We start from the raw sequence: 13,662 nt of genomic DNA, 5'->3' as shown, positions 1-13,662 counted from the left end.
ACAGTGGACCTACCACACTTCCCTGGGGCACTCCAGATGATACCCTCACATCTGATGAACTCACCATCAAGGACACTGTACTGGGTTCTATTACTTAGTCTTAGAGCCACTCACTTATTTGGGAACCAATCCCATATGCTGGTACCTTAGTTAGGAGTCTGCAGTGGGGCACAGTCACAATTTCCGGAAGTCAAGGAATATGGCATCCGTCTGATACCCTTCATCCATGGTTCACAAGATATCATGTGAAATAAGGGCGAGTTGCGTTTCGCAGGAGTGATGCTTTCTAAAGCCGTGCTGATGCATGGGCAGCAACTTCCCTGTCTCAAGGAAATTCATTATATTTGAACTGAGAATATGTTCGAGAATCCTGCAACAAACCGATGTTAAGAATATTGGTCTGTAATTTTGAGGATCTGTCCTCCTTATATACAGGCGTCACCTGCACTTTTCCAGTCGCTCGGGACTTTACGTTGGCAAGAGATTCATGATAAATGCAAGCTAAGTAAGGAGCCAATGCAGTAGAGTACTCTCTGTAAAACCGAATTGGAATCCCATCAGGACCTGATGATTTATTTATTTTCAACCCATTCAGCTGCTTCACAACCCCATGTCCTCCATACGGGAATCTGTGGTATGTTTGTACAATCCTCCTGCGTGAAAGATCTCTCAAATGCTAAATTTAAAATTTCAGCTTTGATTTTGCTGTCTTCCATTGCCAGGCCAGACTGATCAGTGAGTGACTGGATGGAAACCTTCGACCTGCTTACCGATTTTACATAAGACCAGAATTTCCTTGGGTTTTCAGCAAGATCTTTTGCTAAGGTATGACGGTGGTAGTGGTTGAATGCTTCGCGCATCGCCCTTTTTACAGCAGCACGAATCTATAACTTTTGCCTGTCGTCATTCTCCTGATCTTTCTTGTATCGCGAGTGCAACTGTCTTTGCTTCCTGAGCATTCTCCGAATTGCGCTGTTCAACCACGGTTGGTCTTTTCTGTCCGTAACCCACTTTTTCGGCACATACTTCTCCAATGCGTGATTTACAATGTGTTTAAACTTTGCCCATAATTTTTCCACGTCCATCATACCAAAAGTAAATTAAGTCGATTCATTTACTTAGTGGGATGCTAACAACTGCTTATCTGCTCTTTCTAGTAAGAATACTCTCCTAGCCTTCTTGACAGACTTTCTAAAATTTGTAACCATAGTCGTAATGTCAACATCATGATCACTAATCCCTGTCTCAATACTGACGCTGTCGATGAGGTCTGGTCTGTTCGTGGCTACCAGATCTAAAATATTTCCATTATGGGTTGGCTGTCGATTTAGCTGCTCAAGACAGTTTTCGGGTATTGTGTTCAAAAGTAATTCACACGATGGCTTGTCTGCACCACCTGTAATGAATCCATAGACATCCCAGTCTATACTAGGTAGGTTGAAGTCGCCTCTGACTAATATAGCATGATCTGGGTACTTCTGCGATACAGTGTAGACTCCCTTTGAATGATTCTAGAACTGTTGCAGTGGAACCTGGTGGCTGGTAATAACACCCAACAATTAACTTTATTTCTCCTAGCCCTGTTAAATGTGTCCAGATAACTTCACAATCACACTCTACTTCGACTTCAGTAGACACAATATTTTTGTCAACTGCAATGAAGACACCACCTCCTACGGTGTCTAATCTGTCTTTCTGATACAAGTTCCAACTCTCACTAAATATTTCAGAACTTCCTATCTCAGGGTTCAGCCAGGTCTCAGTTCCGAGAATAATTTGCGTGCCACATGCTTCCTGGGGGGCAGTAAATTCAGGAACTTTATTCCGAACACTCTGAAAATTTACTGTTAATATGTTAATAGCTGAAGAAGTGTCTTTACACTGAGTGTGTCCTGATTTCCCTGCCTGCACGTCGACTGGTGTGTTCATCAGGACACCTCGCACTACTGCCTAGCCTAAAAAACCCCCATGTGCAAGTACTCTCCTACCAGAGTAGCCGCTTCCTTTGTGTAGTGTATTGACTGTTCAGGGTCTGACACTGTGAGAGCATGCTCAGTTCTGTTCAGTTTCACACTTTTCAGGACCAGCAGAAGTTAATTTAGCATGAAAAACATGCACACCCATTTCTCTGGGTCTGTTAAAATGGTTGAAATTATCAAACTCCATTGACTGTTTTTTTTTTTTTTTTTTTTTTTTTTTTTTTTGTAAAGACCACACACATTAGAGAAGAAACCTTCAATTTGTAATAATGAAATGACTCCTTCCTACACTCATAGACTTCTTATGGTTGTAGTATTTTTTAGCAGCTGTAAATATTATGATTTAGTTGTGATGAGCACTGTGGGTTGATTGAAAATAAGCTTGTGAAGATACAGTTCATCTTGTAGTTTTGATTTCATGTTTCAGTATGGGTTTTACTAGTCAGTTGTCAGTGCTTGTGTAACAGATTAGATTGAATTTCTTCGCTTTATTACTGAGCCTGTGGTTTGGACTAAATTATATTGGATTAGCACCAATTGGAGAGAGAATCCAATGGAATAAGTTACCCACAGATGAACGCGAAATGGAAAAGTTATTGTCATCTACTGTAAATGAAAACTGTTTTGTATAGTACACTAATTGATATGTGTGTTTTATTAATTGTTCTCTTTCTCAGAATGGATTTGATGCTGGTGCTCGTTTTGATGGCATAGCTCAGCCTGTACTACCTCCAGCACCACCTGGTGTGCCTGCTAATGCTGCTCAACTTGCTGCCATGGCTGGTCACAATGTTGCCCTTTCTCAAAAGAAAGGCTCATTTCTAGCTGGTGGAAGTGAAGGAGGTTATACTTTTTGGTAGGACTAGCAACACAGAGCAGGTAGGCAAAAACAAAAAAAAGAAATGGAGAGAGGGAATGAAAAAGTAAACATTTCAAAATGTGCAGGTGGAGAACCTTTGTTTCACACCAGCATTAATTAGTAAACATTTTGCTGTCAAAACTTTCATTTCAGTTGCACAGTAGTTTTGCCTGTCAAATGAAGTCTATGATAAATTTTTATTTAAATATTTGCTGACTTCTGACTTCTGATTTCTGTCTGATGATAAAAGTTGCTGAATGAGATATGGGTGACAGTAGTGTGCTTGATTACTGGAAATAATGTAAAAAATGAAAAGGTTTTTCATGTATGTACCTAAGCCAGAGGACAAAAAGAAATTGACAAATGGATGATTGAAATTCTTAGATTTAATAATCATTCATACCATTTTTGAAATGTTTTAAGTTCATTTGTAGTTTATGCAGTCTAATTTTTGCAAATTGGAGGTTGGCCTGGCACATACTTGCAAAAAGGAATTTGACAGTGTGGATTGTTAGTTGTGGTGATATGTAAGTTTGTAGGTCATTTCTCTTGGTATAAATCACATTAATAAAGTGAACAAAAAGATGTAAGCCCACAGTAGGAACATGAAAAGGTGACTGATAAGGAGTGATGCTGTTCATTAGTGTAAATTTTTTGTGATGTATACTAAGATACATTGAGGCCTACAGTGTGTCAGTTACAAACATTTAGCTAAGTCAACAAATTTCATATTCGGAAGGGGTGTGTGTGTGTGTGTGTGTGTGTGTGTGTGTGTGTGTGTGTGTGTGTGTGTGTGTGTGTGTCTGGGGGGGGGGGGGGAATAGAGAGAGAGAGAGGGGGGGGGAATTTTATTTCTGCAAGTTAACAGTGTTCAGTTAAGACTGTAAAACTTCTTTGCTTAATTAAACAGGTTGTTTATAAATGTGCATTACAGTGCACAAGACTAAGCCCCAAATTAATGTGCTTTGTATATGTAAAAGAATTGTTGTATTTAGCCAGAATGTTGCTATGCTATTTAGTATATACTACATCTTAATTGTAGTCTATACTAGAATTCAGCGCCAAATTTTTATTTTCATTTTTATGCTGTTTGGTTTATGTTAGTGTCTTCATTGGATATGGTCACCCAAACAGCATTTGCAACTTTGTCCAAAGTGTTTTAATGTTTGGTGCTAAGTAATCCTTTGTGTGTAAAATTGAATTTGCTGGGAGACATTCATGTAAGGAAATCACATAAATGAATTTAAATATTGAAAGTTATCCTTTTAACATTTATGTATCCATTATGTCAAGTTTTGTACCTATACAGCTTTAATGATTTTTACAGAAGTTTTTGGACTCCCCCCTCAGGAAAAAATGAGTGTTGCTGTTAGATGATGCTTCAGCCCATTATTGCAAGTGTTTAACCCCATAGACACTCACAGAATCAGGTTTCTGTGGTAGGTGGTGTGATGAGGATTGATCTTACATTGTAACCTGATGTTTACAGTAGAAAGTGATGTGCCCAGGACCAGTTTCATTTGTAACTACTATGGGTGGAATTGAAGTGGGCTACTGACAAAACCACTACAATAAATTCTTTTATTGAATGACCACAGTTTTATAGTTCAGTATATCTTGAAGGATAACTTATTTGCCAGTGTTAAGACTTGCGTTCAACACAGTTTGATCCTTGTATACAGAACAGTAGTTGCCATCATTCTCATCTTTCCACAAAAGTTAAATGTACCTTAATGTTTCATATGAATTGTAAATTTCTAGTTTCTACAGTTCACTTAGTTCCCGTTTTGTGACCTGATGTGTTCATTACAAAAACATTGAAGCATTGATAAGAGTATAAACAGTAATTTTTTAAATGGCACTGTTAATTGCGGTATATTTGGTACTGAGTAATTCACATTTTGTAAATTTTTGAAAACGGTTATAATGTTCAAAATTTTGTTGGTTATCATAAAGTATTAACTTTATCCAGAAAAAGTTAAGCACCTGTGACAAATGTAAGAAAACTGCTTTTTGCTTCCAAATTTGTGTAATTCTTCATTTTGTGTTGAAGTTCAAACAGAAATTAATCACATATACTGTGCTCAGAATTTGCATGTGTAACAAACTCAACTGATCCTCATAGGTACTCTCAAATATGCGTTTAGTACTTGAAACTGTGTAAAATATATATTCTGCAATATTTTTAAAAATGTGGAAATTTTACTTCTTAACTTGTTGAAAATTTCATGTGTTGGGTGATCATAGTGTGCATAATTGCAGGCTTTAAAGCACTTGTTTATTGTTGAGAACTACCTGAACTGTTCTGATTGTTAAAGTCCTCACTGTGTGCTAAAAATGAGAAACTGTGATATTACAATTTTTGGCTTTAAAAACCTGTTACTGTTAAATAATTGGTCATAATTTGGGGCATAGCAACAGCATGAATGTGCAGTTACGAACATTTGTATCAAACTGATAAAAATTTGCATTGTGGAAAGAGCTAAAGTTTTGTTTTTGAGGCTTTAGTAATATGTTGACTGTTGAAAGTAAGTTTCTTGTGTTTTAAAGAAAAAGTCCAAATTACTGTATGAACTAATTTTTGTTGAAAAGTGTAACTTCTTTCTTTGGAAACATTTGCAGTTTTTGTCAATAATAGAATAATTGTTTAGTGAGTGATTCATACGGTATAACAAAATTATTTTGTAGAACAATGCTTGAATATTATGAAGCATTCCATTGTACATGCAGATTTATTAAATCTGGAATATGCAGCAATTAACACAAAGTTAGTACAAGTATTTACTTTTTGTACATTGTTTATGCTTATGACTTTTTATTTAATATGAATTACTGATTCCTGAATATTACAGTGGAAAATACAAATGTGTGTTTGTAATTGCTACTTGCAACTTCATGGGGTACAAAATTTAATAGACTTAATAGCAGGTTTGACTAAAATATTAATACTTGCATTCAGTGAGCACAAAAATTTTGAATCTATTGGTAGAGAGCCAGTATTAGATCAGAACAAGAGATTTTATTTCAGAATGAAAATTTTTCTGTTTTTTCACAATCTTAAGTGGGTATTGTGCAAAAAAATAAGTGGTACGATCACTTGTGGTGACTGAAGTGTTTCAAAGGAATGGGAGAAATGTGGCTCTTGACATAACTGTGTTTTGTGTTTTATTCCACCTTCTGGAGTATAATTGGGCTGCCCATGTGTTACGAAGTTTGTGAAACAATCAAGGCAGCTAATACATCTAAATTCAATGTTAGTGCTGTGATATTTTGAAATTTTTGTAGACACTTGTTTTTAACACTAAAGTGTTATTTTCAATCTGGATAAAGTTATTCAACAAAATTTTAGACTTTCGTAGTTTATTCAAAGCTATGAATCAGCAGTTGATATAAAAACTTAATTGGTGTAACAATGCGCGCGCGCGCGCACACACACACACACACACACACACACACACACACACACACACTCTCTCTCTCTCTCTCTCTCTCTCTCTCTCTCTCTCTCTCTCTCTCTCTCTCTCTCTTTCAGGTAATACGGTCAACTGTGATCTTTTTATAGTGATGTGCTGATAGCAATGAAACAAACTACTGTAATTCAAGGACTTATTCTTTATTATGAAAAATGGAAACTGGTTTCGAAGTTATTCATGCTATGGAAAATAAGTCATTCACTGTTTTTTCATATTCGCAAGTTAACTGCTTTTCCTCACAAAGGGCTTTGTCTGCTTCAAAATAAGTCTTGTGACTTTAATAAGATTCTGAAATGGAATATGAGTAACTTTGATGCACAGATTTGCAGTTCTGAAAATACATTTAATATATTAATAGGTATTGATGAGCTGGTGTTAAATTCTTGTTATCCTTTGACTGGATGTTATATAAATCAAGAAAATTGTCAGTTAAAAAATTTTCTATCTTAATGAGAGTATCATCAGCTTTAACTACTTCAGTCTTAAATTCTGTTTTATTGAACTTTGCAAGAATCTTTTCAATTTTAATGTTGAGTACTGCAGAACAAATAAAATATATTTGTTTGGCATTTCTAAATGTGGCTGATGCAGGAAAAATAACTCATAAGGAAATTGCAAAATCTGAAAGATGTTTGTTTCGTTATAAATGTGAGTTTGGCAGAAGATCAGTTGCTGTATATGCACGAATCCTGGATGTGACATGTCTTGCTGGATTATCTTTGTCTCCTTGTAACATTCTTGTCTACCACATTCCAAAGCAAACGACTGTCAGGTCCAGTTTGTTGCTATTACTGTTACCATTGATATTACTTCATATGACATTGTTTGTAAATAAATCCATATTAAAAATATCTTCAGTATTTCAATATTACATTTCATTTAAGCTTTTAAAGCTTATTTATTTTGAAATTATACAGTCAGCCCATTGAAGTTTTTAACTCAGGCTATTAACCTCCAAGATTTTTCCAAGTGTTGCAAAGTTTTAAATAGCCATGTATATTTTACTTGCACAGAAAAGGTGGATTTTTGTTAAGTAATTTAAAAGGTGATCGGATGGAAAGTATGCTGTTAATGTACAAATTTATTGGCGTTATTGAACTTAAGTGCCAAGCTGACACTGTTACATTACTACTGAAATAAAAGTACCTGGATTGCTACGAAAGTTGTGTGTAGTTACAAGCCAGTGTTGTACAGAGTTCAGGAGTCATTTATTCTTAATAATCTGGCTTATCACACTCTTTGGAGCACACCTGTGTGTGCGCCATCTCCTTTTGCGCACACATTTTAAATATCTAATAATTAAGACATTTTGCTAAGTAATTTTGAAATATACATGTGGTTACTCATGTATGTAAGAAATATTTCTACCTCGAACTGACCTGCACTGGCTGTAAATGAAGAGGAATAATTTCCAGTTAAGCAATAAATTTCTATATAACAAATTTTGAGGAAGTTAATAATCCTTATTTCAGCATGGGTATAATATGTATTAGTATCTTTGTTACTGCCGTGATATACTCATTAAGTGTGGATGAACTCTTTTTTTAAAAAAGAAAAAGATGGTATTTAAAGTGATAAAATGAAATTTTATATAAAAGGTTGCTTAAAAGTTTGGTCACCTTTTGCTCAAGAGCTAGAATTCCTGTTGTAGATACAGAGGCTATCTATTCATTATTTTTTAAAATCCATAAATAAATGAACACCAGTAGTTTCAGTAAAAATCTATTGAATTAGAAGGGTGGGTGTATCTTTATCAAAACACAAGCCAGCCAGCCTCCACTAGTTACATAGTTGTTTTAATAATGGGTTGAATTTGGGATACCACAGTTTCATCTATACTTATTTCACAGGGTCATCATTACATAAAGCTGTCTTACAGCAAAGGATTGTATAATTTAATCAGAAAGACTTCCAGTAATAACTCTGCGATTGCATATTATCTTCAAACAAGAGTAGCATGTAGATAAAGGTAAGTAAGTCAGTGATGAAGGAAAACAGTTGGACTTGCAGATCTGTAATGTAGTTAGTGTACTATTAGTAAATTTTCTTTTGAGACCAGCATGCTGGCATACAGTGAAAAAAATTGTAACCTCTGGAAGTGTAGTTCACCACAGCTTATTTCTCAGTGGAGCCATGTTACTGTTTGGTATCCATTTGTTACAGTGTAAATTAGGTACAGATATGCTTATCGGTTCAATTTCTTTACACTCTTAAGGCAACAGTTATATGAAAATGACAGGACACTTATTGTAAAATGCTGTAAGCACCACTGAATATAAGAAGTTACTTTGATTTTGAAGTTGGAGAAACAAGTGCCTAGAGAGAAGAGCCAGCCTATGGTGTTCTGGACAGTTTTTCATTACTTTAAGCATGTTAATATGTTGTCACAGAAGTGTGTATCATTATTGTGGGATGTTCTGCCAATAAAGTTGGTTCTCCACTGTAACTGAATGCATACACTGTGCTGACACACAAATCTCTCTCTCTCTCTCTCTCTCTCTCTCTCTTGTGTGTGTGTGTGTGTGTGTGTGTGTGTGTGTGTGTGTGTGTGTCCACCTTTCACCCCTGCACCATTGATGATCTGTGACAGCAAAGAGAGATTCTAAATGAAACTATGAATCATATTGGAAATGTAGCTTTAATAAATTATAGGGGTATTGTAATGTAATGACTTTATCAGTGTTAAAATTTGTAGAAAATTCGTGAGCAAGTGTCAACTGCATTTTGTAAACTTACCAACTAAATTATTCCTGTTTTCATTTTTATTTTTATATTATCTTGTTACTAGTTTTGTTACACTGTTTAATTTAAGTAGTTAGTGATGTACAAACAATTGGCAATGCAACAAAGCTGTAAAGAATGGAATGGTAAACTCTAAAGCCAAAAATGTAACGGCATTAAATGGATATTACAACAGTTAATAAAGATAAAACATTTTTATTCTTTGAGTATTTAACTGGCATGTTTCTTCATGTTAACAGTTGTCTTGTATTTTCTTCCCATTCAAAAGGTAGTGTTTTAACTTCAGTGAAATGTTTCTAAGATAATTATTGTGTGGGTGCCCTAACTATGTGTATTTCCTCTTGTGGGGGACTGCTGGAGGGTAATCTTAGAATATTATTGTGTAAAGACGTGATCTGTATTAAGACTGCCTTAAATATTTCAGTTGTGAGTCTGACCCTTCAGTCATATTCTGAAGTATCTCAAATTCCACACATTGCACCATGGCTTACCACATTGTGCCAGCAGATAGACAGATGAGTGTGCATAAGCTGGGGTCGGCAGTCTAATCAAGTGAGCATTCAGGCAGCTGGGTGTCTGCTGTTAGGTGGGCAAATGCCTGGTGCTTGAGCAGTTGACACTGCGCATGCAATACCAGCTAGTGACTGAGGAATTAAAATTGTACTGAATGTTTAACAGAAAAATTCAGTTCAATGAATTTTTTTATAAAATTATTATATTAGGTCAGACACGGTGTTGCCAAAACATGTTCAAATGTATGTGAAATCTTGTGGGACTTAGCTGCTAAGGGCATCAGTCCCTAAGTGAATACACTACTTAACCTTAATTATCCTAAGAACAATAACACACACACACACACACACACACACACACACACACACACACACACACACACACACGCACGCGCGCGCGCGCGCGCGCGCGCGCGCCCGGAGGAGGACTCGAACCTCCGCCGGGACCAGCCGCACAGTCCATGACTGCAGTGCCTTAAACCACTCTGCTAATCCCGCGCGGCTGTTGCCAAAAGATTGACATTTGTCAGTGTTGGATTTCAGTGGTGGAACTTTCCATACTATGGTATAAGATATGGTGAGATCAGTTATTGCATACAGGGAGGTATTTTGCTCAATTTTTACGGTATTGTTGAAAATTAACAAGTACTACTTTTGAGTGATATAGTAAACTTAAGCAGTTTGCTCTTTCAAATTTGTCTCTTTAAGTGGCAGTTGATCTGTTTGAGGTTTGCTTTGTATCAGTACTGTTAATGCCACATAGGAGCTTAAAAGCTATTGTCTGAGTGTCAGGACTTTGTCTTGAAAATTAAATCCCTGGCTTGTATACTTCCACATGGAAAAAACTATAATATATGAAGCCCCATTTATTTTTGCTAAAACAATACATCCCCTCTTTAATGGTGGTGATAAATATTTAATTGCAAATGAGGTGCTGTCCCCAACCCTCAAATTGACAATTAAACTTGTCAACTGCCATATGGCCACCATGGCCCACAGAACTGAAAGCCTGATGTCATGCGGCTGGCAATGATCACAAGAGATACTTACTTGTATTTCTTGAGTTGATGCAGGTCTGCAGGAAATGGGGTGCAGCATCTTGTCCAACATTTTGATTTTTTGGGCATTTTACACACCATCCAAAGATATACTATACTAAACAGTGGAGGCTGTGGTCACACGGTGTCAGGCATAAACCTCCGCTGTCTGACAGTGGCCTTCTGGCAGTCAACATGTTAAATGACAGTCTCAGATAACTGACTTTTCCTTCTCGTCATGTAGCTTGGTACAATACAGCAATATTAGTTTGTGACTAGGGAAACATTTACACAGTCCAAAGGTGTTAAGATTTAATCATATTTTGTGGTCATTAAATCTATGTTGGTACTGTTAATGTTGTCAGCCAAACTGATTAATAATAATCATCCAGTTTCATAATCGCACAATTGACTATTTGATGCCCCAATGACAAATCTATGTATGAAAGGACATAAACAAGAACCGAGCGAGGTGGCGCAGTGGTTAGACACTGGACTCGCATTCAGGAGGACGACGGTTCAATCCCGCGTCCGGCCATCCTGATTTAGGTTTTCCGTGATTTCCCTAAATTGCTCCAGGCAAATGCCGGGATGGTTCCTTTCAAAGAGCACGGCCGACTTCCTTCCCCGTCCTTCCCTGATCCGATGAGACCAATGACCTCGCTGTCTGGTCTCCTTCCCCCAACACCAACCAACCAACATATAACAAATTTTACACAATGAACTGAGACACTATAACATTATGGAATTTTAGTGTCACTTGAATTGAAATAATACTTAAAATATATTGGAAGTTTGTAGAGTTGATGATCTCTACTAAAAAATTTTATTTGAGAGATCTGTGTTGTGTAATTTTCATTACTCTGGCAGCATGGAATGTGTAAATGTACTCTGGTAGCATATAAGCAGTAAAAGTTTTGTCTTGCACATCTGAATGTGTGGGTGTTTAGATTCAAGGCCGCACAGAGATGGAAAGCAAGCCTTATGAAACAAAAGATAACTTTGCTGAAAAATAAAACTAAAAAAGGCAATCTGTCCATAAGTGCACATTTGTAGCACAAAAATTTGCTGGTGGATAGCAGTCAGTACTATTTTGTCTTGGACATTATGTGTTAGTCATCTCGAGCATGGTGTCCACAAGGTGATGCAAATATTGCTGCTAAAGCTGGTACTAATATTGAATGGCAGAACTGTTTGGATCATGTAGTGCAGGGGAGGGGTGTCACACTAGTCATTACATTATCCTCAATAGTGATGACAGGCTTCATTCATTCATGATACGAGCCCAAAACAGGTTTGACCCAATTCACTCATTTGGTGGAACTGCATGTATTAGTAGCTTCAATGATCAGGTTCAGACAAATCATCCACCTGTCAGTGAAGGACACTAGACTACATTGAGCCCATTCCAGGTGTTTCCCCTTGCCTACTTCAATACACCATGGTGCTGGGTGTTTTAGTATTGTTTATAATGTATGCCTAGAGGTCAAATCTATTATGGGAGACAGTTGCATACTGTCCAGGTGGACACATTTGTTGCATTATCTTTAAGGTATCAACAAGATACAACTTGAGTAGTGATCATCAGTTGGTCTTGGCATTGAAAGAAATCTTAAATTTTTTGTCTTGTTATAGTGACTGAATGTTTTAATGCCATCACCGTGGAGTACGCTAAAACAGTGGGTATCTTGCTGTGCAGACAACCCTACTTATAAAGTGACGATGCGTGCATGATCTAGTTCTTAAATTACTGTTAGAGGTGTATTGATCAGTGTACACTAGCCATATTGTCTAGTTTGTGATCACACAAACGCCATGCTTTGCTGACCTAAACTGAGAATGCAAGTATATTAGACAAGTTGTTGCATATAGCGACTTGGTGTTGCCAAGTGTGTTTGTAGAGAGGTTTCTGATTCAGACAGTAGAAACCATGAAAGTCAGAGTAGTAAATTTTTCAGCAGTTGTGTGTGTGTGTGTGTGTGTGTGTGTGTGTGTGTGTGTGTGTGTGTGTGTCTGTCAAACCTCACTACTAATTTAAGACACATTTGGGATATCCGTATTTCTGTCAGAAACAGAACTGCCAAACACCACTGTTGGCCTTTTCCTGTGCAGTTAAGCATTGTTTATTTGGTTACCACATTTGACCAATATCTGTCATGGGCTACTTCCATTCTGTGACCCAGATACAATCATCTTATAGTTTTAATTTAATTTCTAGGCGCGCGCGCGCGCCTAGAAATTAAATTAAAACTATAAGATGATTGTATCTGGGTCACAGAATGGAAGTAGCCCATGACAGATATTGGTCAAATGTGGTAACCAAATAAACAATGCTTAACTGCACAGGAAAAGGCCAACAGTGGTGTTTGGCAGTTCTGTTTCTGACAGAAATACGGATATCCCAAATGTGTCTTAAATTAGTAGTGAGGTTTGACAGACTGATCCTTTCTGCAAGTGTTGATAAAGAGGGAAGTTAGTCTTGCATAAAATAGTATGCTGGATCAAGCACTTTGTTTATCCAGAAACCCCATCTGTATTTTTAATTTCTATAGTGACTATTTTGAAAATTAGTATTCATACATGCATTTTAAAAAAGAAGTGATACAGTTTTGTAGAAAGAACAGCCTGTTTGTTGAACGTCTTTTTGTATTTAGTACGTTAAAAATAGAGAATAACAAGCAGTTTTTAAATTCTGTAATTTTCAACATTGCATTAGAGTATTCATAGTATGTAAACACTAACATTTGTGAAAATTTTCACATAGGACACATGTGACTAATATAAACTTCACATCATATAATACACATCAATACACAAATTATTGAGATTATGGAGGTGTAACTGTTCTGACAAAATTTGCAATCATAGATACTGAAATGTAACAGCATAGGTATGCTACGGTGGGAATTTCCAAAGTTTCTATGTGAATACACAAACGAGTCAGCAGTTGTTATTGACAGGTTAACTGATAATTTTGTAGACATGGTTAATGGCAACGTATCAGGTGAATATGTGGATTTGGGGTGTGGCACCTAACTTCATTTGAAGAAAGCTTGAGCA

General features: G+C 36.7%; 1 protein-coding gene across 2 annotated transcripts in view; it reads left to right on the top strand.

Annotated features, from left to right (window-relative positions):
• The window catches only part of LOC124723050 (DAZ-associated protein 2-like), a 46,741-nt gene extending 37,474 nt beyond the window's left edge, over positions 1 to 9,267 (top strand). Inside the window, exons 5-6 of one of the 2 annotated variants that reach the window (XM_047248232.1) lie at positions 2,657 to 2,858; positions 8,162 to 9,267. In XM_047248232.1, coding sequence (XP_047104188.1) covers positions 2,657 to 2,839 — 183 coding nt within the window. In that variant the 3' untranslated portion in view covers positions 2,840 to 2,858; positions 8,162 to 9,267. Of the gene's footprint in view, positions 1 to 2,656; positions 2,859 to 4,165 lie in introns of both variants that reach the window. The other variant, XM_047248231.1, reaches the window with a different exon arrangement.
• The last annotated feature ends 4,395 nt before the right edge of the window (positions 9,268 to 13,662 follow it).

This window comes from Schistocerca piceifrons, chromosome X (assembly GCF_021461385.2).
Source record: "Schistocerca piceifrons isolate TAMUIC-IGC-003096 chromosome X, iqSchPice1.1, whole genome shotgun sequence".
Classification (NCBI taxonomy): domain Eukaryota; kingdom Metazoa; phylum Arthropoda; class Insecta; order Orthoptera; family Acrididae; genus Schistocerca; species Schistocerca piceifrons.
This window is presented reverse-complemented; position numbering and strand designations above follow the sequence as displayed.